General features: G+C 42.4%; 2 protein-coding genes across 4 annotated transcripts; both read left to right on the top strand.

Annotated features, from left to right (window-relative positions):
* LOC121534976 lies at positions 1-25,831 on the top strand. Of its 3 annotated transcripts, none has more exons than XM_045216092.1 (6): positions 1-459; positions 21,844-21,974; positions 22,149-22,313; positions 23,924-24,088; positions 24,489-24,600; positions 24,815-25,831. In XM_045216092.1, the coding sequence occupies exons 1-6, from the start codon at positions 207-209 to the stop codon at positions 25,774-25,776; spliced, it is 1,788 nt and encodes a 595-aa protein (XP_045072027.1). In that variant the 5' UTR covers positions 1-206; the 3' UTR covers positions 25,777-25,831. The 3 variants fall into 3 exon arrangements, with proteins under 3 accessions (XP_045072027.1, XP_041697555.2, XP_045072026.1); XM_041841621.2 differs by lacking the exon at positions 1-459 and adding an exon at positions 20,877-21,453; XM_045216091.1 differs by lacking the exon at positions 1-459 and adding an exon at positions 20,877-21,453 and having other exon boundaries at positions 23,927-24,088.
* LOC121534992 (zinc finger protein 383-like) lies at positions 1,514-3,427 on the top strand. Its single transcript, XM_041841640.2, has 2 exons — positions 1,514-1,523; positions 1,709-3,427. Exon 2 carries the CDS (start codon positions 1,826-1,828, stop codon positions 2,891-2,893), a length of 1,068 nt encoding a protein of 355 aa, XP_041697574.1. The 5' UTR covers positions 1,514-1,523; positions 1,709-1,825; the 3' UTR covers positions 2,894-3,427.
* Positions 25,832-26,253: the final 422 nt, after the last annotated feature.

Here is a 26,253-nt window from a genome sequence, read left to right on the forward strand (position 1 = left end):
ACGTAAACAATGACCAATAAAAATGTAGACGTTTAGCGTTTTTATTGTTGTTATTTAGACGTTTATTAACACCCTGGAACTCAAAATATGACTAACTGCACGGCATCACATACTTTCCCCAGGTAGTGTTTAATTCGCTTTGGAGACAGGACTTGGTTGATAGATGTTTGTTATCTAGGTAACGCTTTGCCAACTAGCTGCTAAAAATGGCTAATTTTAACGGTATGGTTTTTCACACTCAAATAGCCTCCATCATGGAGGTGCTAGCGAATGCAGCCGTGGCAGAGATCTGTAAACTCGTAGACGACGACTATGCAGTGTTTCGTTTGGAAATTTCTCAAAGCCAGAAAGAAAACAGCGCATTGCGGAGGAAACTGCAGCTACTGGAACGGGAGCGCGTCCTCTCTAGTCGTCCCAATAGCGTCAAGATAATCGACGGATACAGAGGAATGGCAAGAGGTACATTTAGCAGAAGGCCTAGGCTGCAGAGTCTGTTACCCCGTTCCCCTCTGTGCATGTGAGACTTTAGATGCATTAACCCAGCCTGGTTTCATAGACTAGACGTAACATAGTAAACGTAAATCCGATACACTCAAATTAGTATGATATGTTACATTTGGTATAGTTACATAAGACAGATGGTTACTGAAGGCAAAAATGAAAGTAGGGTGGATGGTATAAAACAAACCGAAAGGTTGCGAGTTATAATTTCATAATGGACAACTTTAGCATTTTACCTAATTAGTAACTTTTCAACTACTTACTACTTTTTAGAAACTTTCCAACTACTTAGCATGTTAGCTAACCCTAACCTTACCCCATTAACCTAACTCCTAACCTTAACCCCTAGCCTAGTTAACGTTAGGCACCTAGCTAGAATTCAGAACATGTCATACATTTAGGAAATTTGTAACATATAATACGAATTGTAATTCGTAACATGTCATACGAAATGGGTGATGGACAGCCACAAATGAATACATACCATACGAAACGTAACATATCATACTAAATGGAGTGTCTCGGATTTACGGACAGAATATTACAAAATAATCTGATACCAGGTTGGTTAACCAGAATTGGGTCTTTGATCAGTTTTTGGATAGTATGCAGTAATTCCCCTGATTACGTAGCTATCTTGCACAAAGACACAATATCATATTCTAACCAGATTCTTGATTTAGTGCATTTCCTATTATTTACTTAAAAAATTTGATGCATGGAATATAATCAATTGATCTATACATAGTATATCAAGAAGTTATGAGAAGTGTTAACTTACATCCTTGCCAATTCTAGACAGTGTCAAAACTGTAAATAGTGTAAAATGTACCATTTGAGCATTGACAGTACCTAACCTATCCACCACTTTTCCCCCAACCACTCTCTCAGGTAAAGGACATCTCACTGGAGGCTACAGGAGCTTTGTGAAGCCAGCGGGACACAATACATGGAGAGATGACCAACCAATCACTGTTGATGAGGGGAGTGGAACCTCAACCCAGCACGTTATTGTGATAGAGGTTAGTGTAATAGTATTACAACAAAATTACAGTACATCAAATGTGGCCAGTTTATTTCAGAAAGGCTCCCCTCAGCTATTCATGTACATCCTTATTTATCTGCCATAGAGGAGCTTGTGAGACTACGATATTGTTATCCAATTCAACTCATATACCGGTAGTAACCTCCTCTCTTCTTGTGTCAGTCTGCAGACGCAGAGGCTGCAGGTCCTGGGGTCAAGCTGGAGAGGTCTGAAGGAGAGGAGGACCCACGGCACAGCAGAGACACCCAGACTGGAGAGGCAGTAGAGCCCCCTGTAGCCATGAAGGACCCCACCACTACCCCAGCGCCGCCCAGCACCCAACGCACCATCACGGAGGTCAGTGGAACGCTGAACGTCGTCCTCAAGTCGGAGACCGACACAGAGACTTTAACTGTAACACACAGGCTTTTACACACAGGATCCGACCACAGATCAGACTCAGAGAGACTGGGGCGGGGTCCACTTGGCTGTCCTGCTGCTCCTGTCTCAGAGTATTTACCAGGACAGAAGACTGTTCATTCCTGTGGATATGGTGATGGTGACACGTTAGACACTGACGTTAATGTTGCGTCATGTTCTTATGCCACAGAGAAGGACTCTGGCAACATATCCTTGGGTTTAGAGACACAGACTGATCTGTCTAGAGGGGACTGGAACCGGTACAGTAGTAGTGTATACTCTGAAGGGTGCCTAGATAAGAAAGGGGAGGTTATAGTGGTAGATGAGGTGAAAGTGGAGGGCGACGCTCCTCCAACATGGAATGCAGATAGTCACCTAGGAGATGGACACTCACAGGGCAGAGAATTCTTAGATTACAGGGGAAGGTTAGAGACAAATCTAAATGTCGCAACCCACTCCTCTTTACATGCGTTCAGGGATCGTGACCCAGTGTTCACGTCGATGGCACCTTCCGATTCACACGGCCACGTCCTTTTCGATCAGGTATTGAACTCAAACGACAGGGCTAGAGCCCAGGCTCAGGGAGCGGGAGCCACATCAGGCAATAGTAAAAGGAAACGGTTCCTGTGCATGTTCTGTAACAAAGGCTTCAGCTGTCCCCAGAAGGTGGAGATCCACAAACGGGTCCACACAGGGGAGAAACCCTTCAGCTGTACCAAGTGTCACATGCGCTTCACTGAGGCTGGCAACTTGAAGAGGCACCAGAGGGTTCACACAGGGGAAAAACCTTTCAGCTGTACCCAGTGTCACAAGCGCTTCGCCCAGGCTGGTGACCTGAAGAGGCACCAAAGGGTCCACACAGGGGAGAAGCCATACAGCTGCAACCAGTGTGAGAAGAGTTTCTCCCAACAAACGCAGCTGAAGATGCACCTGAAGGTCCACGCGTGAGAGAGGTCGTTTGCCTGTACGCACTACGAGAAGAGGTTCTCAGAGAGCAGCTACCTCAGGATACACCAGCAGAAAAACCATTCCACTCTATAACATAGAAAGTAACCATTCCACTCAATAGCTTTTGATGTTTAGATCAAACCCTACATCAGACTCAGTGAGATCATGTAGATGCACAAAGTAAACCGCAGGAGTCGGTCAATTTCTAAAACAACTAAGTTCGTTGAAGTGCGGGTTCCAGACATTGTGGAATATATAAGGCATATACTGTATAAGCCTAAAAGGTCTGTTACATATCGTGTTTGTACTGTGTAGGCTATAATGATGTTCACAAATGCCTGTTTCATACTACTTTAATGAGAAAATGAATGCAATTTATCAAGTTCATGCAGATGTGTATGTGTGGTTTTCATATGGTGTATTTAAAACGTGTTTATGTTCAATAGACACAAAATGGAACTTTTCATTCCAAGGCTTTCATTGAGACTCTCTTTAGTATATAGTACCAGTCAAAAGTTTGGACACACCTACTCATTCCAGGGTTTTTCTTTCTTTTTACTATTTTCTACATTGTAGAATAATAGTGAAGACATCAAAACTATGAAATAACACATATGGAATCATGTAGTAACCCAAAAAGTGTTAAACAAATCAAAATATATTTTATATTTGAGATTCTTCAAAGTAGCCACCATTTGCCTTGATGACAGTTTTGCACACTCTTGGTATTAACTCAACCAGCTTCATGAGGTAGTCACCTGGAATGCATTTCAATTAACAGATGTGCCTTGTTAAAAGTTAATTTGTGGAATTTCTTTCATTAATGCATTTGAGCCAATCAGTTGTGTTGTGACAAGGTAGGGCTGGTATACAGAAGATAGCCCTATTTGGTAAAAGACCAAGTCCATATTATGGCAAGAACAGCTCAAATAAGTAAAGAGAAACGACAGTCCGTCATTACTTTAAGACATGAAGGTCAGTCAATATGGAACATTTCAAGAAATTTGAAAGTTTCTTCAAGTGTAGTTGCAAAAACCATTAAGCGATATGATGAAACTGGCTCTCATGAGGACCGCCACAGGAATGGAAGACCCAGAGTTACCTCTGCTGCAGAGGATAAGTTCATTAGAGTTACAAGCCTCAGAAATTGCAGCCCAAATAAATGCTTCACAGAGTTCAAGTAACAGACACATCTCAACATCAACTGTTCAGAGTAGACTGTGTGAATCAGGCCTTCATGGTCGATTGCTGCAAAGAAACCACTACTAAAGGACACCAATAAGAAGAAGAGACCTGCTTGGGCCAAGAAACACAAGCAATGGACATTAGACCAGTGGAAATGTGTACTTTGGTCTGGAGTCCAAATTGGAGATTTTTGGTTCCATCCGCTGTGTCTTTGTGAGACGCGGTGTGGGTGAACAGATGATCTCCGCATGTGTATTTCCCACCGTAAAGCATGGAGGAGGTGTTATGGTGTGGGGGTGCTTTGCTGGTGACACTGTCTGTGATTTATTTAGAATTCAATGCACACTTAACCAGCACGGTATTCTACAGCGATACAACATCCCATCTGGTTTGGGCTTAGTGGGACTATCATTTGTTTTTCAACAGGACAATGACCCAACACACATCCAGGCTGTGTAAGAGCTATTTTACCAAGAAGGAGAGAGATGGAGTGCTGCATCAGATGACCTGGCCTCCACAATCCCCAGACCTCAACCCAATTGAGATGGTTGGGGATGAGTCGGACCGCAGAGTGAAGGAAAAGCAGCTCAGCATATGTAGGAACTCTTTCAAGACTGTTGGAAAAGCATTCCAGATGTGCAAAGCTGTCATCAAGGCAAAGGGTGTCTATTTGAAGAATCTCAAATATAAAATATATTTTGATTTGTTTACACATTTATGTTTACGACATGATTCCATATGTGTTATTTCATAGTTTTGATGTCTTCACTATTATTCTACAATGTAGAAAATAGTACAAATAAAGAAAAACCCTTGAATGAGTAGGTGCGTCCAAACTTTTGACTAGTAGTGTATATCACATCTGATCTCACCTTATTCTGCATACACCCGACAGCTCTTTATAACCGATATACACTTACTAAATATACCTACACATACCCACATATTATAGCTGGGCGTTATGGACAAAGATCCATATCGCGATAAATTGCCTGAATTGTTGTGATTCTTATAAATAGAACGATACATTTATAACAATGTGCACCACAGTTTAAAAAAAGTATCCTTTAAACTACTACTACTAGTTTGATGGTTTTAGCCATCAGTTGTCCCATTAACCATCACCCATTAGCAAACTTGTTTCATTTCAAACTTCACATTTCTCTAGTATAGGCTACATATTTTAATGAACGTTAGGCCTATCAGCAAAATGCCTGTGATAAGCGATAGGTGGTGTTGTTGGTGTCTGCATTTTCGGTTTAGCATCCCAGCTCTACCACACACTAACAAAAACCTACTGTATACGTCAAAATAGTTTAGCCAGGTTTGTCTGATGATTTACATTTAAGTCATTTAGCAGACGCTCTTATCCAGAGCGACTTACAGGAGCAATTAGGGTTAAGTGCCTTACTCAAGGGCACATCGACAGATTTTTCACCTAGTCGGCTCGGGGATTAGAACCAGCGACCTTTCGGTTACTGGCACTACGCTCTTAACCACTAAGCTACCTGCCGCCCCTATGATGACTTATCATAGCTGACTCATATTTACATTTTAGTCATTTAGCAGACGCTCTTATCCAGAGCGACTTACAGTAGTGAGTGCATACATTTTCGTCAGTTATCAGTTGCAGCCTTCATCCGCCTTTCCAGCTGTTTGGGAGATGGGACGGCTGTATATGCCTGGTCAGCCGTTGAGGACTTGTGGCTTTGAAATTGGAATTATTCATCTCCTAGACTGGCTGCTAGCCAGGGTTTGAGAGCCCAGTCTACCCAACATTTTCCTGTAACCATGATTTACCCACATCATCATATTTATGTCCACCATGATGGGATTAACAATGATGAAATCATTCTGTAACTACAGTATAGGTCTCAAACGTAGTTGGGATGGGTAAACACTCCATGTTGAAAGTGTGTTTATCTGTGTGTGCGTACCTGAGGGAGTGTAAGTCTGTAATCTGTATCACCTCACTCTTCCAGGAAGAGGAGGGTCCAGAGGTTCTGCTGGTGAAGGAGGAGGGGTGTGAGGAGGGTCTGGGGAACACTGAGGGGACCATGGTCATGGAGGACATCCAGACTACACCTCATCCTGAAGGTGTGGGACCATGCCTTTTGAATGATCAAACCATTAAAGAGTGTCAAGTAATCAAATCAACTAACATGTTTGCATAGTACTCATAGCAATTCCTCATTGCACAATCAGAAGATACTCCATAGCTGGGTGCTCATATCAGATTTCTTGATCCAACATCCTCTCACTCTGTATCTCTTACAGTCAGTAGACATGGAGGATGGGAAGCCTGATCTGCTGCTGGTCAAAGAGGAGACAATAGAAGATGGACCAGAGAGCATTGACCTGCTGAGTGGACTAAAGATGGGGGAGCAAGGTAAGGGAGAAATAGATATAGCCTACATACAGTAATAGATCTTCAATGGGAATAGTGATGCGCCTGGCTTCATTTTCTTCATTCATAAAATGAAATCAATACAACTTATGTTTACATACAAAAACACAATGTATGAACTTGACCAGGTAATTGACTCAAACTCCATATGTAGAGTTCTTGCTGCCATGTTTGTAAAGTTGATTTTGTAACCTCTTCCTGCAGGTGGTTGGCTGGAAGCTAACGGAGGAGACTGGGTGGCCATCTTGGATTCCCAGAACCTGACTGGTGCAGCCAATGTCCCAGGGGACGACATCACCGAGCAGGCCAGGACCAGAGGTGACATAAAATAAATAAATAACATAAAATAAATAAATAAATAAAAAACATAGTGGAGGTCACTGGATGGGATGGCGTCCTGAACTCTGGGCTGGGGAACAACACTGTTAACCACAACCAGAAACACAGTCGAACACAAAACAACAACTGAACTTACTCTTCATGACAACAGAGGTGTCGGTATGCAGCGGGAGAGAACCGACAGACTCGGCTAGCGATGCTCCGTCCTGCTCCTATAGTTGTGATTCAGAGAGACTGATGGCGCCTCAGGTTAACCCCCTAACAGGTGCTGCCTTCAGCCTGCCTTCTATAGGATCTATCAACTGGAACATGGACGCTGCGACAACACAGACACTCCCTGGCCTTCGTCCTCCTCACACTCTCCTTATGTTAAATCAGACCTCAGACAATGCCCACAGCCCATTAATAGTGTATTAATAGGTGTAGTTAATTCTGTCGGTTTTGGATGTAGTAGGGAACTGGATGAGGTGAACTGAGGAAAGAATGAGTATGATGAGGCAGAGTAGATGATATGGTGATGGTTGGTGTGATGGTGTCTGTAGAAATGCTTCACTGATGAAGTGGCAACTTTGTCCAGTTGTTTGATGCTGGTGTTTTATAATGCGTTAATGATAGTGTCTTAATTCATGTTTACTTGACATTAAGTAGTGAAGCTGTGTGTAATGTAATGTTGAACCTTTTCCAAAGTATTCTAACATTAATTTTATCAAAGGGAGACTACCAGATTTACAGGAAATGTAAAGTGTTAACATAGTAAGAGAAGTTATTCTACTTGTCAAATGTATCGTTTTGTGCAATAAAAGTAATGTACTTCACATTACGTGAATGTATGACCATTTTGGGTTAAATTAAATACAAAATTAACTGTGTTGACTGACTTGGCTATTTCCGTATCATTGCAGGGACTGGTTTCCCTGAGCTGAACCGATTTGTTAACAGCATTACGAGTTTTAATCCCTTAAAACCTCAAATGTAACTAAATATAATCGAAAATGTAATCTCCGTAGTCCCCAAAAGTAATTATTTACCATGAGAGGGCCATAAACAATAACTAGTAATGCTGCATACTCCAAGAAATACCTTTCTGATAAAAGTAGTTATAAATTGCTGAAGTGTAGTCACTTTTGAGGACACAAGCTCAAGTACACAGTACAAATGATGAAAATGAAATATTTTATATTATGTATTTTCTATTCAACATAATTGTATGAATAAGGCTTGAAATGACATTTTTTTCTAAATATAGTATCATCAATTTATAAAACGACTAACTATAAGATTTCACCTTCCTTATAACTGTAAAAAAAAAAATCGCTGTGAACGTCTCACAGAGCTCTAGCTTGGCTTCCTGAACTCGTTAGGAACTCGCCTTTCATCTCATATTAATCCGAACAACTTGTTTTTTGATTAAAATCTATGATTTATTTTAGATTACTAGCTATAAATCGATATCTGAATGTGCTACAGCGACGAAACCACTCTCTCCTGCTGCGTTACGATGTTAAGAATTCCAGGCATATGCGTTGTCAGCCAGGAGTTGATGGACAGTCGGAAGAGCGAATTAAATGGTAGGAGGGCCATCCCGGCTTCAAGCGGTATCAGATTTCACATCCTGCTTCACACAGGCAGAAGAGACATACTCTTGTGGCAATTGGATCTATGGTGTTCACATATCGATTTATAAGCAAAAATGTCGGTCGGAACCGGTACCAGAACCACGCAGGTAATAATTAATACACTGGCTTTTTCGAAAATGGCGCCAAGTGCAGACGGGATTTTGTCTTGCTCCGAGTAACCTGAACTTGTATCCCTCTCAAACTCACTTAAATGTTACAAAACCCGGTTTATAGTAAACACAACAGAGAACAACGCTCAGTAGACCGCTAATTTGATCTGAAACTTGGCAAATTGGAAGAAAAAAATGTGTGAAAGAGCAAAGGGAGGAGAAGGCAGTTGCTAGCTGACCACTCATACACCGGAGAGAAACCGCCACCTGACTCCTCAGGAGAAGTAATGGAGGAATCTGGACATTCGGTTGATTCGGAAACTCCAGCCAATAGTCATGCACCCAAAAAGACACATAAATAATTGTCTTTGCGCGAACTCCAGGTCAACATAATCGATGCTGTCACTGCAAAGATAAACGAAAGCGCCGATGGTCTGGAGAAAATGATACGCGAAAACACATCAAAAATCGTTGACCTCGAGACCTCTCTGAATCATGCATACGAGAGTATAGAAGAGCTTAAACGTGCAACCTCTGATAAATGCACTGCACAGGAGAAGACCATCGCCGACATGCAAGAGAGCTTGTCGGAAGCAGAGCGATACCGGAGAAGGTGGGGGCTACGGCTTTATGGTGTCCCGGAGGACCAGGGTGAGAATGTTAAGTGCATAGTAAGTGACATCTGTAACCGTGTGGCTCCGGACTTCCCCGAAGGATATATGGACATGGCTGTGGATGTCGCCCATCGTATTGGGAAGAAGCAAGATGCCATCCGCAGTCGCTCGATCATCAACCAGTTCGCTTTCCGCATAGCGAGAGATGCAGTTTGGAAGAAAGCAAAGGAAAGCGCCTTTCTGAAAGAGAGAACATTTAGATTCGGTGAGGACCTGACTGCAGCAGACAAGGCAGCAAAGGCAAAGTTGTGGCCTCTCGTCCAACAGACCCGAAATCAAAGGATGGGGCATACTACAGAGGAATCGGAGCCTTTTTCGCCAACAGAAAAGAAATTCGACCGGGGTGATTTGCTCCGCCGGTAGGCTTACAAGGTAGCCCCTTCCCCACAACAAACTGAGCGTTCTAGTTTTGAATTCTGGTGTTATGGTTTACAAGTTAAGACTTATGTTAATACATATATGAAACACTTTTTATAGAGAGGGTAGAGTTGAGATTGCATAGGATTTTCCTTTCTATTTTGTATATATGGATTTGAAGTTTGTCAATCAATGCCAGAGGGATATGAAACCTGTTGAAGAGGAAAGCTTTTTTGTTGTTGTAAGGACTAAAACGCAGATCTTGTATTCGTTCAAGAAACACATTAATGCAAAGAGGATTATAATTTTTGAAAAAAATCAGTGGGGCATTGACATTTTCTTGGCCCACGGGACTAATCATTCAGCTGAGGTTGCAATTTTAGCACACAATTTCAAAGATACATTTTTGTTTACTGAAATGACACCAATGGACATTGGCTAGTAGCGGTCATCAACCACCTGGACATATTATTTGTGTTGTGTAATGTATATGGATACTGTTCTAGTCCTCCAAATAACTTACTTCTAGAGGAAATTGAGGAAATTCTTAAGTCTTCTGAGAAAATATCCATCCAGTCAGATTATAGTTGGTGTGGATTTTAACATGGTTTATTATAATGAGACTGATAGATTGCCCCATAGGCCTAACATTGGTGTGAACAAATTGGTGAATTTCTGCCAAAGCCTGGACCTAATTGACATATGGAGAGTTATAAACCCTGGAGAGAAACAGTACACATGGAGTAATAGAGATCGTTCACTACAATCAAGATTTGACTTGTGGGTGATAACCTCTAGTCTTGAGCCCAACACTGTAGAGGTAAAAATACTACCTGCAGTCCTGACGGATCATAAAGTCATATGGCTGACTGTGAGTGTGCAGTAATGATGATAAGAAATACTCTGGTGGTTATTGGAAATGGAATAACTCATTGTTATTGCATGATGATTTAAAAAATGTGATTTAAGAATCTAATTTATGTTTACTGGAATGTAGCTACCTCTAATGCAGAATATGGGAAATATTGGGAACTGCTGAAATTTTAAATCCGCTCAGCCTGTATTACTTACGGGAAACGGCTTGCTTTAAGAAGGAGATGTGAGGTAGCTGAGCTCTCTAAGAAAATTGCTGATATCACAGAGATTGAGCATCTTGATCTTAATGAAAAAGCTAAATTGAATGATTTACAGAATCAACTAGATACATTTTATGAGGAAAAGGCTAGAGCCTTCATAAGATCCAGAAAACAATGGCTTGAAAAAGGCGAAAAGAACAGTAGATACTTTTTTAATTTGGAAAAGAGGAGAGGGGAACTCAACACACTTCAGAAACTTAAGATTAATGGGGTAACCTCTGAGGATAGAGAGTTGTTATCAGACTTTACCACTAAGTTTTATGAGAATCTTTACTCGTTAGATAACAGTTTGAGTGACTCTAAGGATCTCCTTGATTCTATAGAGAATGTTAACTCGGTTAGTGAAGAATTCAATCGGTTTTGTTGTGAAGATTTATCCATTATGGACATCCAATATGGGGTTGCTTAATATAAAATAACAAGTCTCCAGGTTGTGATGGATTAACCTCTGAATTTTACAAAACCTTCTCTGAAGAAATAGCACAATTCTTACTTGAAACCTTTAAAGAGGCTATAAAGAAGGGAGAACTACCTGCACCTCTGAAACAAGGGGTTATTAGTCTTATACCTAAACCACAAAAGGATCTCTTAATTATTGATAATTGGTGTCCAATCACACTCCTAAATAACAACTACAAAATTATAGCCTCAATCTTTGCGAAAAGGTTAAAGTCGTGCTTGATTGATGAATGTCAATCAGGGTTTATGAAAGGGCGCCATATATCTAATAATCTGAGGCTGGTGTTAGATTTGGTTGAGTATTGTGATCTATTGGATGACTCCCCTGTTATCTTATTTTAGGATTTTTAGAAAGCATTTGATACCGTAAGTCACCATTTTATCTTTGATTGTCTTAAGCATTTGAAGTTTGGTAATTTTTTTGTTGACGCTATTAGAACTGTATAATGGTAGCAATATCTGTATCAAACTCTGTCATGGAACATCCTCAAGGTTTAACATTTACAAAGGAATACGACAAGGTTGTCCAATCTCACCTTTTTTTTAAAAATTTCTGTTAGTTTCTCAAACCTTATGCTCATTAGTTTATCAAAGACAATTTCAAGGCATTACAGTCGTGGTCAAAAGTTTTGAGAATGACACAAATATTAATTTTCACAAAGTCTGCTGCCTCAGTTTTTATGATGGCAATTTGCATATACTCCAGAATGTTATGAAGAGTGATCAGATGAATTGCAATTAATTGCAAAGTCCCTCTTTGCCATGAAAATGAACTTAATCCCCCAAAAAACATTTCCACTGCATTTCAGCCCTGCCACAAAAGGACCAGCTGACATCATGTCAGTGATTCTCTCGTTAACACAGGTGAGAGTGTTGACAAGGCTGGAGATTACTCTGTCATGCTGATTGAGTTAGAATAACAGACTGGAAGCTTTAAAAGGAGGGTGGTGCTTGAAATCATTGTTCTTCCTCTGTTAACCATGGTTACCTGCAAGGAAACACGTGCCGTCATCATTGCTTTGCACAAAAAGGGCTTCACAGGCAAGGATATTGCTGCTAGTAAGATTGCACCTAAATCAACCATTTATCGGATCATCAAGAACTTCAAGGAGAGAGGTTCAATTGTTGTGAAGAAGGCTTCAGGGCGCCCAAGAAAGTCCAGCAAGCGCCAGGACCGTCTCCTAAAGTTGATTCAGCTGCGGGATCGGGCACCACCAGTGCAGAGCTTGCTCAGGAATGGCAGCAGGCAGGTGTGAGTGCATCTGCACGCACAGTGAGGCGAAGACTTTTGGAGGATAGCCTGGTGTCAAGAAGAGCAGCGAGGAAGCCATTCTCTCCAGGAAAAACATCAGGGACAGACTGATATTCTGCAAAAGGTACAGGGATTGGACTGCTGAGGACTGGGGTAAAGTCATTTTCTCTGATGAATCCCCTTTTTGATTGTTTGGGGCATCCGGAAAGAAGTTTGTCCGGAGAAGACAAGGTGAGCTCTACCATCAGTCCTGTGTCATGCCAACAGTAAAGCATCCTGAGACCATTCATGTGTGGGGTTGCTTCTCAGCCAAGGGAGTGGGCTCACTCACAATTTTGCCTAAGAACACAGCCATGAATAAAGAATGGTACCAACACATCCTCCGAGAGCAACTTCTCCCAACCATCCAAGAACAGTTTGGTGACGAACAATGCCCTTTTCAGCATGATGGAGCACCTTGCCATAAGGCAAAAGTGATAACTAAGTGGCTTGGGGAACAAAACATCAACATTTTGGGTCCATGGCCAGGAAACTCCCCAGACCTTAATCCCATTGAGGACTTGTGGTCGATCGTCAAGAGGCGGGTGGACAAACAAAAACCCACAAATTCTGACAAACTCCAAGCATTGATTATGCAAGAATGGGCTGCCATCAGTCAGGATGTGGCCCAGAAGTTAATTGACAGCATGCCAGGGCAGATTGCAGAGGTCTTGAAAAAGAAGGGTCAACACTGCAAATATTGACTCTTTGCATAAACTTAATGTAATTGTCAATAAAAGCCTTTGACACTTATGGAATGCTTGTAATTATACTTCAGTATATCATAGCAGCAAACTTTGTGAAGACCAATACTTGTGTCATTCTCAAAACTTTTGACCACGACTGTACATTCCAGGCCAGAGAGTTCAAGATATCCCAACTGGCGTATGACACCTCGTTAAAAAACTAAAAAATGTCACAAGCTAGATTAGCATTGGATATTGTGAAGCAGTCCTCCAAAATCTCAGGTTTGGTATTAAATCTTTCCAAATGTGAGATGTTTGTTCTGAAAGGAGCTGTCAATACAGCAGATTGTAACATCTCTGAAAAAGATACTGTAACCTACATCGGTGTAAAGATCACAAAAAATCTTAAGGCTGTGAATGATCTTTATTTGAATCCTGTAACTGAATCTAGCAAAAATAAATGTTCCTCATGGTTAGGGAGGGATTTAAGTCTTCAAGGTAGGGTGTTTTTATCCAAAGCTGAGGGGCTATCTCATGCATCCTATCTTTTTTCATCTATTGACATCCCCAAATCCACTTGCTGTACCTTAGATAGGCTATTGTACAACTTCATATGGAAAAACAAGCCACATAAGATAAAAATAGATGTTATCAGCAACAGGGTTTGTGATGGCGGTCTAAATGTCTTAGACTTCACTCTCTTTAATCACATATCAAAAGTCAACGGGGTTAAAAGGTACTTAAAAAATCCTCATAGTTTCTGGAATATTATACCTCATTTTGTTTTTCAGAAGCTCTGAGGGCTTACTTTTGTACTACAATGTCCCTATATTGTGGGTAAACTTCCTGTGAAATTGGCGGCTTTTCACAAGCAGGCTTTAATGTGCTGGGCTTTGCTGTATAGACACAACTTTTCACCTCAAATGTTTTATATGGAATAATGGGTCGAAATTACATAGAAACAAGATGTTATTTTACTGTAACTGGTTCTCGAAAAACATTGTCCTTGTCAGCCAATTAGTTAGTATTAGTGGGAATCTATTTACACGGAGAGAATTTATGGAAAGATACAACTTTGAGGTTTCAAGCAAGGAATATGACACTGTTATAAAAGCTATACCTAGTGGGATAAAATCTTTACTTCAGAATAATGCATATTTTGGAACATCTCCTATTGTAAGCGATATCCAAGTGGATGGCATACAGTGAGGGAAAAAAGTATTTGATCCCCTGCTGATTTTGTATGTTTGCCCACTGACAAAGAAATTATCAGTCTATAATTTTAATGGTAGGTTTATTTGAACAGTGAGAGACAGAATAACAACAAAAAAATCCAGAAAAACGCATGTCAAAAATGTTATAAATTGATTTGCATTTTAATGAGGGAAATAAGTATTTGACCCCCTCTCAATCAGAAAGATTTCTGGCTCCCAGGTGTCTTTTATACAGGTAACGAGCTGAGATTAGGAGCACACTCTTAAAGGGAGTGCTCCTAATCTCAGCTTGTTACCTGTATAAAAGACACCTGTCCACGCAATCAATCAATCAGATTCCAAACTCTCCACCATGGCCAAGACCAAAGAGCTCTCCAAGGATGTCAGGGACAAGATTGTAGACCTACACAAGGCTGGAATGGGCTACAAGACCATCGCCAAGCAGCTTGGTGAGAAGGTGACAACAGGTGCGATTATTCGCAAATGGAAGAAACACAAAATAACTGTCAATCTCCCTCGGCCTGGCGCTCCATGCAAGATCTCACCTCATGGAGTTGCAATGATCATGAGAACGGTGAGAAATCAGCCCAGAACTACAAGGGAGGATCTTGTCAATGATCTCAAGGCAGCTGGGACCATAGTCACCAATAAAACAATTGGTAACACACTACGCCGTGAAGGACTGAAATCCTGCAAGGTCCCCCTACTCAAGAAAGCACATATACAGGGCCGTCTGAAGTTTGCCAATGAACATCTGAATGATTCAGAGGAGAACTGGGTAAAAGTGTTGTGTCAGATGAGACCAAAATCAAGCTCTTTGGCATCAACTCAACTCGCCGTGTTTGGAGGAGGAGGAATGCTGCCTATGACCCCAAGAACACCATCCCCACCGTCAAACATGGAGGTGGAAATATTATGCTTTGGGGGTGTTTTTCTGCTAAGGAGACAGGACAACTTCACCGCATCAAAGGGACGATGGACGGGGCCATGTACCGTCAAATCTTGGGTGGATGGGTATTCCAGCATGACAATGACCCAAAACACACGGCCAAGGCAACAAAGGAGTGGCTCAAGAAGAAGCACATTAAGGTCCTGGAGTGGCCTTGCCAGTCTCCAGACCTTAATCCCATAGAAAATCTGTGGAGGGAGCTGAAGGTTCGAGTTGCCAAACGTCAGCCTCGAAACCTTAATGACTTGGAGAAGATCTGCAAAGAGGAGTGGAACAAAATCCCTCCTGAGATGTGTGCAAACCTGGTGGCCAACTACAAGAAACGTCTGACCTCTGTGATTGCCAACAAGGGTTTTGCCACCAAGTACTAAGTCATGTTTTGCAGAGGGGTCAAATACTTATTTCCCTCATTAAAATGCAAATCAATTTATAAAATGTTTGACATGCGTTTTTCTGGATTTTTTTGTTGTTATTCTGCCTCTCACTGTTCAAATAAACCTACCATTAAAATTATAGACTGATCATGTCTTTGTCAGTGGGCAAACGTACAAAATCAGCAGGGGATCAAATACTTTTTTCCCTCACTGTACATGCGAGCAGGGCCGTCTCCAGGCATTAGCTAGTGGGCCCTTTTTTTGGTGGGTGGGGGGACTCAGTCAGGTCTCAACTTACTGTTGAGAGTTAGAATAGTAGAATACACAAGGTGCAAGTTAAACATTTTGTTGTGCATCTGCTGTTTTTCTCTTGTTTTGTCAGTCACTCAATAAGCCATGTCAACTAACCATTTTTAGATTGGTAAATTAGTCTAGCCGGTTATCTAAACTTGTAGTAATCATGGCTGAATACCGACCCGGCACGCAGGGCATGTGCCCAGGGGCCCTGACCTCCAGGGGGCCCCCATTGATTTTGTTATTCACTCTCACTCAGATATCATTATCTGTCAGTCATGGCAAAATGTGTAGAATCGTAGGATATTTGCTTTCAAACTGCAAAAATGTCTCTAACCTAAGGCAAAATGAGTAGAATTGGATTAAATGTGTTATAAAATTGCTACATTTTCTCTCCACCCCATGGCAAAATGTGTAGAATAGCAGGAAATGTATTTTAAAACATAAATTTTTCTCTCTGCCGTCAAGAGGGGGGCCACTAAACAATTTAAGTGGCCGGCCCTGCATGCGAGCCAATAAAATGTTTCAAACAAGTACTCATTTTTTTTGTTACAGTATTTTTTTTTTAAAGTGTCATGTTTTCGCTGATAAATGTACTAAAATGGGAATAAAATGTCAACTTTCAAATGGTACCACAAAGATGGTTGGAGGTCCACACATCAGAAGATGTTGACTTGAATGGGAATATCTATTGTTTTGAATTATACGGTCAATCCTCCATAGGAAACCTATTGAAATCATAGAAATATAAATAATAGAATAGACATGACCATTTAAGTTGACATTTAACTGTGGGTTGACCGGTGGCCATCTTTGTGGTAGTAATTAGAAGTTAAAACCAGTTAAATGTCACTAAATGTAATCTCCGTAATCCCCCAAAGTAATAATTTATCATGAGAGGGCCATAAACAATAACTAGTCATGCTGCATCCTCCAAGAAAGGTTAAAATCGAACATTTCTGCAAAAAACTGCTGTAAATTGCTGAGGTGTAGTCACTTTTGGAGAACACAAGCTCAAGTACACAGTAAAAATATGACCCAAGTTTCGTTACACGGAGCGCCCGCTCCCTCTGGGCAGAAGAAACACAAACAAATATCAAGTCCACTACAGGTTACCTTCACTGATTCAACTGCACCTTACTCCTTTCCCACCCACCCTGAAACCACAAATGGATCCGCCAAAAGGCAAAGATCCACTTTCTCCAAAAATGTCACTCCTACTAGACCAGATACTAGTCCATCGATGCCAGGCTCGGACTCCGAGCTCTTCACCACGCCTTCCACCTCATTTACTCGCCCTCATTCACTTCTATTTCACCTCCATAACTCGGTCTGTCGGACATCTCACTCTGTTTGTATCGACCCCAGCCTTCTTCGACACCCCATCTCCATCATATTCAACATCTGGTTTCCTCATTCGCTTCAACCTCTTCTTCCTCCTTCATTCCTCCTCTGAAATCCACCTTTCCGTGTCCCAATATTTCTCTTCTCCCGGCTTTGCTAGTGGCCCGGTGGCATCCCGACGTAACTCCATCTCATAATCGTGCTGCTCACCTCGGAAACGTGTCTTCTCTGGGCCCAGACATTTTGAAAGCATGAGCAATGCACAAACACATTTAGAAATCTTCTTGCGTATTCTCTTGCTACTGCGTTTTATACCTTGAAAAAGCACCAAGACAGACACCTCTGGACACTAGCAAAGGTTAGCTAACTAACACTCACACATTCATGGAGTCAAACAGGCTGAGGACCAAAGATTGGCTTCCTGAACTTGTTAGGAACTCGCCTTACATCTAATATTAATATTGCCCTTTTATGACAAAGTGTTTTTTGTTTAAAATCTATGAATTATTTTAGATTACTTTGATAAAGTTGGCTATAAATCTATCTCTGAATGTGCTAGAGCAGTGGTTCCCAACCAGGGGTACTTGAGAAGACTCACAAGACCATAAGCTTACTGGTAAAATGCACATGAGGGGGTACTTCAGGGGTCCTCCGGGCAGTAGGTGGAACAGTAACCGGAAAAGGTTGGGAACCACTATGCTAGAGTGACGAAACCACTCTCGCCAGCTGCCAGTGGCTGTGACGTAGAGTTCAGCCAGGAGTTGATGGACAGTCGGAAGAGCATATGAAATGGTAGGAGGGACATCCCAGCTTCAAGTGGTGTCAGATTTCACATCCTACTTCACACAGGCGGAAGAGATACTGTATACTACTGTGTCAGTGAGAAGTAAGGCTACCGCTTTAAGAGGTTAACATTTCTATTCAATTACATTTTAATTGGTGTACCAACTCAATTGCTGTGGTCTGAAGGAATAGGTCCATTCTACAAATTCTATTTTTATGATTGAAATGACACCCACCCTGTATTCAAGAGCATGTTGTGGCTCAACTGATGGCGGGCACAACACAAAAACCTTAGATGTAAAATAGGGTCTAAGCTACAACATATGTGAATATGATTTTTATTTTTTAAGTTAAAGCGTTTTTAGATAATTGACGTTAAAGGTTAAAAAATAATTATTTTTCTTTAGCTGACATTATAGTTATCGTGTGAAGTGTCTTGGGGTAAGAGAGTAACTAACCATATACTCCTCATTAACCCTTTGCTAACTTTTAATATGAAACATGCTTGTGTAAATACCTGTTTTTAGAGAGACAGTAAACCTAGGAACAAGGAAGGTTGAATTTGTACCTTACTGAGGTGATGTAGATGGAATAAAGTAATTATATTCTACTCTATTGTTGCTACCACACTGTTCTTTCTAAACAAGTCTGCTCTCAGTTTGAAAGAAACTGATCATAGGAGATTTGATGTGTAATGTAATAAGCAGTACCGTATTTCAAAGAACAGAGCGCATACCCTTTTCATTTAACCACATCCTTTGAGCTATGATGACAACCAATAAGATCCTTTCTCTTCAGTTTAAACGGAAGTGGGGTGTTTTGATTTATCTAGTTCTCTCTGAGTCATGACGCAGACGTGGAAGAAAGGCGCCAGGCTCAAATTTACGAATATATACCTAGTAATGGTGTTAAAGAATGAGCCTGATCAGGATTAAGTACTTGTGGCGACAGGTGTGGTAGAGACGTCCAATGTTTGCCCTGAGAATTCTACCAGAGATGATTTTGGACCGGTATGAGTTAAATTTTTTTGGAAAAAGTGGATCCCTGCTATTTGGCCGGCCCATATGTTGTTTCAAGCTATGTAAAGGACAAACTGTGATCTATCAAAGTTTCGAGAGGTGGAATTGTTTAGATTTATTTTTGTATACTCCGCCCAGAGGCAGCGAGCGACCCGCGTCACGTGCCTCTGGGATCGACCTGTGTCGTGCTTTCCTTTCCAGGGCAGGGCGCCGCTCAAAGGAGCTTTCAATGGAGTAGCGTTAACTATAGAGTAAAGGTGGATCAAATTAAAAATAATATTCCAGGTGTTTGTGACGCCCGCCGTTTGCTGAGACGTACTGTAGACCCGGTGGCAATGGCAATACTGAGAATACACTCTCTGTCTAGTTGTGCTTTGACACAGAGTTTCTACCTGGTAAGGTTAGGTTAATAGTTGCTATTCTGTGAGGGCCTATGTTCCGAAAGCTATGGTGCTTTCGGTGCCAAGGATTCGGACATGTTGCAGCAGTGTGGAGAAAAGGAGATTCCACGATGTGAGAAATGTTCATTAGGGCATAGTCAGAGGGTGTGTAAAGTTGGGATAGAGAAAGCACTGCGTGTCAACGGTGGGGGCAACATGCAGCTGGGGATCAGAAGAGCCCTGTGAGAGAGAGACAGGTTGAGATTGCCAGAGTTCCAGTGGGGCACAAAGTTTTTATGCTGAGGCAGTGAAGATAGTAGAGGATAGCCTAAGGGTGAGGGATTCGACTGGGAGCCCCTCAGTGAGTAGGCCTGAATAGAGAGATCCAGAGTGGATGAGTATTAGTAAGGTAGGGTGCTATGGTTATTAATTGTACTGCACTGATGGAGCATAAATCACAGAAAATAGATATGGTAGTGGCAGCAGGTAAGAGATTAACATAATATCTACAGGGGTTTTTAAGAGAAGGCGATTGGGTTTCCATCCTCCCAGGCTGTTGGCGCCAGGACAGCGGAGTCACTCACCACCTTCCGGAGACACTTGAAACCCCACCTCTTTAAGGAATACCTGGGATAGGATAAAAGTAATCCTTCTACCCTCCCCCTACCCCCCCCAAAAAAAATAATAATTATATAGTAAAGTGGTTGTCCCACTGGCTATCATAAGGTGAATGCACCAATTTGTAAGTCGCTCTGGATAAGAGCGTCTGCTAAATGACGAAAATGAGTAGGATCTGGTAGGGTTAAAGTAGTGGGATAGGGGTGGTGGGTTTTTGGGGTATAGTGGTATATACACTGAGTGTAGAAAACACTAGGACGCTGCTCTTTTCATGACATAGACTGACCTGAAAGCTATTATCCCTTTATGATGTCACCTGTTAAATCCACATAATCAGTGTAGATGAAGGGGAGGAGACAGGTTAAAGAAGGATTTGTAAACCTTTAGACAGTTGTGTGTGCCATTCCGAGGGTGAATGGGCAACACAAAAGATGTGTCTTTGAACGGGGTATGGTAGTAGGTGCCATGCACACCGGTTTGAGTGTGTCAAGAACTGCAACACTGCTGGGTTTTTCACACTCAACAGTTAACCGTGGGAATCAAGAATGGTCAACCACCCAAAGGACATCCAGCAGCATTGGAATCAACATGGGCCAGCATCCCTGTGGGATGCTTTAGACACCTTGTAGTCCATGCCCGATGAAGGGGGTGCAACTCAATATTAGGAAGGTGTTCCTAATGTTTTGTACACTCAGTGTATGTGTAGGGTTAGATGGTGCAATTGGTTTGCCTTTCCCCCCTTTTCTGTGACATGTGCAATTTACACTCCGACCTGTAATGGCAGCAGCAATAGCCCACGCAACACAGCTTCTAGTCTGCCGGAAACGCATACGAAGAAGAGGTTAAAGGAAGTGAACAGTGCCCAATAAATAATCTCCACGTTAGCGTTTTTGTTGTTATTTAGACGTTTATTAACACCCTGGAACTCAAAATATGACTAATTGAACTGCACAGCGTCGAATACTTACCCCATGTAGTGTTTAATTCGCCTTAGAGACAGGACTTGGTTGATAGATGTTATTTAGGTAACGCTAGCTAGCTGCTAACAATGGCTAACTGTATGGTTTTTCACACTCAAATAGCCTCCATCATGGAGGTTCTAGCGAATGCAGCCGTGGCAGAGATCTGTAAACTCGTGGACGACGACTATGCAGTGTTTCGTTTGGAAATAACGCAAAGCCGGAAAGAAAACAGGGCATTGCGGAGGAAACTACTGGAACTGAAGGTGGCACGGGAGCGCGCAGAGAGGACAATGCGGGAGCGCGTCCTCACCAGTCGTCCCAGTAGTGTCAAGATCCTCGACCGATACAGAGGAATAGCAAGAGGTACATTTAGCTGCGTGGCCTGTCCCCGATCATATATAGCGCAGTGCCTGTCGCCCCGTTACCCTCTGTGTTAAGATGTGTTACCCAGAATTGGTTATTGGTCAGTTTTTGGATTATATGCAATAATTCACCTGATTACTTAGCGATCTTGCGCACAGAGACAATATCATTTTCTAAACAAATTATTGGTTTACTGCATTGACTATTTACTCAATGAAAACAATAGTGCATAACACATTGATCAGTACAATAAATGGTATATCAATAAGTTATAAGAAGTGTTACCTTACATCCTTGCCAATTGTAGACAGTGTCAGAAGTGTACAATATAACGTTGAGCATTGACAGTACCGAACCTAACCACCTCTTTTCCCCCAATCACTCTCTCAGGTGAAGGACATCTCACTGGAGGCCACAGGAGCTTTGTAAAGCCAGCGGGACACAATACATGGAGCGATGACCAACCAATCACTGTTGATGAGGGGAGTGGAACCTCAAACCAGCATGTTATCGTGATAGAGGTTAGTGTAATAGTGTTGCATTACAAATTACAGTTACTTTGGAAATCAAATGTGGCCCATTTATTTCAGAAAGGCTCCCCTCAGCTATTCACTTGCTCACATGTACATCCTCATTTATCTGTGATAGTGGAGCTTATGAGACTTCCCTACAACATTGTTATCTTCTTGTGTCAGTCTGCAGATACAGAGGCTGCAAGTCCTGGGGTCAAGCAGGAGCGGTCTGAAGGAGAGGAGAACCCACGGCACAGCAGAGACATCCAGACTGTAGCACCCTCTGTAGCCACGGAGGACCCCACCACCGCCCCAGCACAGGCCAGGAACCGATGCAGCATCACGGAGGTCAGTGGAACGCAGAACGCCGTCCTCAAGTCAGAGACAGACACCAAGACATTAACTGTAACACACAGGCTCTTACACACAGGATCAGACCCAGAGAGACTGGGGCTGGGGAGTCTGGGCTGTCCTCCTGCTACCAGCTCAGAGTACTTACCGGTATTTCACCAGAGCCAGAGGATGGTTCATTCCCATGGTGATGTTGACGTGTTAGACACTGGCTGTGATGATCCGTCTTATTCTTACGCTACAGAATTGGACCCTGGCAACATATCCTTGGGTTTAGAGACACAGACTGATCTGTCTAGAGGGGACTGGAACCAGTACAGTAGTAGTGTATACTCTGAAGGGTGCCTAGATAAGAAAGGGGAGGTTATAGTGGTAGATGAAGTGACTGTGAAAGTGGAGGGCGACACTCCTCCCACATGGAATGCAGATAGTCACCTAGGAGAAGGACACTCACAGGGCAGAGATTTCTTAGATTACAGGGAAAGCTTAGAGACCGATCTAAATGTCGCCACCCACTCCCCTTTACACTCATTCAGGGATCGCGAACCAGTGTCCACGTCGATGGGGCCTTCCGATTCACACAGCCGCGTCCTTTTCGATCAGGTATTGAACTCAAACGACAGGGCTAGAGCCCAGGCTCAGGGAGGGGGAGCCACATCAGGCAATAGTAAAGAGAAGCGGTTCCTCTGCATGTTCTGTAACAAAGGCTTCAGCTGCCTCCAGAAGGTGGAGAGGCACCAGAGGGTCCACACAGGGGAGAAACCCTACAGCTGTACCCAGTGTGAGAAGAGGTTCTCCCGCCAGGACCACCTGAAGATGCACCTAAAGGTCCACACGGGAGAGAGGCCGTTCGCCTGTACACACTGCGGGAAGAGGTTCTCAGAGAGGAGATACCTCAGGATACACCAGCAGAAAAACCATTCCACTCTATAACATAGAAAATAACCATTCCACACGATAGCTTCTGACGTTTAGATCAAACCCTGCATTAATGACAATTTTTATTTTAAATGTCAGTAGAAAAGATCCACAGATTGTGTGATATATATAAGCCTGAAATGTCTGTTTTATATTGTTTGTGCTGTGTAGGCTATATGATATTCACAAATTTTCAAAAGACACTTAATGAGAAAATTAATTCAGTTTATTATGTTCATGCTGATTTTTAGTTGAGACATGTATGTGTGGTTTTCATATGGTGTATTTAACACTTGTATATGTTTAATAAACACAAAATGGGACTTTTCATTCTTTAATTGAGACTCTCTTTAGTATACATCACATCTGATCTCACCCTATTCTGCATACACCTGACAGCGCTTTATAACCACTATACACTTACTAAATATACCTACACATACCCACACACTAACAAGTCACAATAGTCAGGTTTGTCTGATGATGACTTTTGACTTATCATAGATGACTTGTTTTTACCCACATCATCATATTTATGTCCACCATGATGGGTTTAACAACAATGAAGTCATTCTGTAACTACAGTATAGGACTCGAATGTAGTGGGGTTAGGTAAACACTCCATGTTGAACGTGTGTATGTACCTGTGGGAGTGTATGTCTGTAATCTGTATAAGCTGTCTCTTCCAGGAGGAGGAGGGTCCAGAGGTGCTGCTGGTGAAGGAGGAGGGGTGTGAGGAGGGTCTGGGGAACCCTGAGGGGACCATGGTCATGGAGGACAACCAGACTACACCTCCTCCTGAACCCACAGAGGAACCAGCTGAGCAGCACAGGACCACACACAGTCTCACTGAGGTGAGCCCACTGTAAACTACTGTCTGAATGGTATTAGGTCAGGGTCCGTATCCACAAAGCCTCTCAGAGTAGGAGTGCTGATCTAGGATCAGTTTAGCCTTTTAGATCATAATGAATAAGACTATATAGACAGGTGGGGACCTGATCCTCGATCAGCACTTCTACTCTGAGACTCTTTGTGGATACAGGCCCAGGTCTTGATTAATTTTGTCTTAAGTGTGACACCATGCCTTTGAATTATCAAACCATTAAAGAGTGTCAAGTAATCAAATCAACTAACACGTTTGCATAGTACTCATAGCAGTCCCTCATTGTCCAATCAGAAGATGCTCCATAGCTGGGTGCTCATATCAGATTTATTGATCTGATCCAACATCCTCTCACTCTGTTTCTCTTACAGTCAGTAGACATGGAGGATGGGAAGCCTGATCTGCTGCTGGTCAAAGAGGAGACGATGGAAGACGAACCAGAGAGCATTGATCTGCTGAGTGGAATAAATATGGGGGAGCAAGGTAAGGGAGAAATACATATAGCCTACATACAGTAATAGATCTTCAATGGGAATAGTGATGCACCTGGCTATTATTTTCTCTTCATTCATAAAATGAAATCAATACAACGTATGTTTACATACTAAAACACACATGAACTTGACCAGGTAATTGACAAAAAAACTCCATATGTATAGTTCTCTGCCATGTTTGTAAAGTATTTTGTTACCTTCAGGTGGTTGGCTGGAGGATAACAGAGGAGACTGGGCGGCCATCCTGGATTCCCAGACCAGTGCAGCCAAGGGTCCAGGGGACAACATCACTGGGCAGGCCAGGACCAGAGGCGACATAGTGGAGGTCAGTGGATGGGACAGCGTCCTCCATTCTGGGCAGGGGAACAACACTGTTAACCACAACAAGAAACAGACAGTCGAACACAAAGCAATGACCGAATTTAGTCTCCATGACAACAGATTGTCTGAGACCAGGGTGAGGCGTCAATTTGGTCTGCGGGGACGGGGAGGTGTTGGTATGTGGCTCCAGAGAACAGACACAGACTCGGCTAGCGATGCTCCGTCCTGCTCCTATAGTTGTGATTCAGAGAGACTGATGGCGCCTCAGGTTAACACCCTAACAGGTGCTGCCTTCAGCCTGCCTTCTATAGGATCTATCAACTGGAACATGGACCCTGCGACAACACAGACACTCCCTGGCCTTCGTCCTCCTCACACTCTCCTAATGTTAAACCAGTCCTCAGACAATGTCAGTGCCTCAACACTAAATAGATACACAAGCCAATGGACAAATGACAGTAGTAGAGATGGAATCTGTAAAGGTGGCAGCGCCACAGACAAGCGCTTCCCGTGTTCGTTCTGTGGGAAAGCCTTCAGTTTCCCTCAACAGTTGGAGATTCACCAGAGGATTCACACGGGGGAGAAACCATTCGGTTGCCACCTGTGCCGGGGCAGTTTCTCCCAATCTTCCAGCCTGAAGAGGCACCAGAGGGTCCACACAGGGGAGAAACCCTACAGCTGCCCCCAGTGTGAGAAGAGGTTCTCCCACCAGCACCAGCTGAAGATGCACCTGAAGGTCCACACAGGAGAGAGGCCGTTCGCCTGTATGCACTGCGGGAAGAGGTTCTCAGAGAGGAGCTACCTCAGGATACACCAGCAGAAAATGCACACGGCCCATGTATAGAGTATAGTGACATGTAATATAGTACTAGTTAGTTAGTTTGTAGTTAATTCTGTTGGTTTTGGATGTAGTAGGGAACTGGATGAGATGAACTGAGGAAAGAATGAGTATGATGAGGCAGAGTAGATTATATGGTGATGGTTGGTGTGATGGTATCTGTAAAAATGCTTCACTGATGAAAAGTGACAACCTTGTCCTGTTGTTTAATGCTGGTGTTTCATAATGAGGAAATGATAGTGCCTTAATTCATGTGTACTTGACATGAAGTGGGGAAGCTGTGTGTAATGTAATGTTTAACCTTTTCCAAAGTATTCTAAAATTCATTTTATCAAAGTGAGGGTACCAGATTTACAGAAAAAGTAAAGTGTTACCATAGTGAGAAAAGTTAAACTTGTCACGTATCGTGTTGTGCAATAAAAGTACTGTACTTTAAAGTTATGTGAGTGAAATTAAATACACAACTGTCTCTGTGCTGACTGA

Source organism: Coregonus clupeaformis, unplaced genomic scaffold, assembly GCF_020615455.1.
Source record: "Coregonus clupeaformis isolate EN_2021a unplaced genomic scaffold, ASM2061545v1 scaf0604, whole genome shotgun sequence".
NCBI lineage: Eukaryota > Metazoa > Chordata > Actinopteri > Salmoniformes > Salmonidae > Coregonus > Coregonus clupeaformis.

Coding starts and splice junctions, on each gene's coding strand:
- LOC121534992 (XM_041841640.2), top strand. CDS start 1,826: ATGAAGGACCCCACCACTACCCCAGCGCCGCCCAGCACCCAACGCACC.
- LOC121534976 (XM_041841621.2), top strand. CDS start 21,177: ATGGCTAACTGTATGGTTTTTCACACTCAAATAGCCTCCATCATGGAG. Junction 21,454..21,843: donor ATACAGAGGAATAGCAAGAG/GTACATTTAGCT, acceptor TCACTCTCTCAG/GTGAAGGACATCTCACTGGA. Junction 24,089..24,488: donor CCACACACAGTCTCACTGAG/GTGAGCCCACTG, acceptor TTTCTCTTACAG/TCAGTAGACATGGAGGATGG.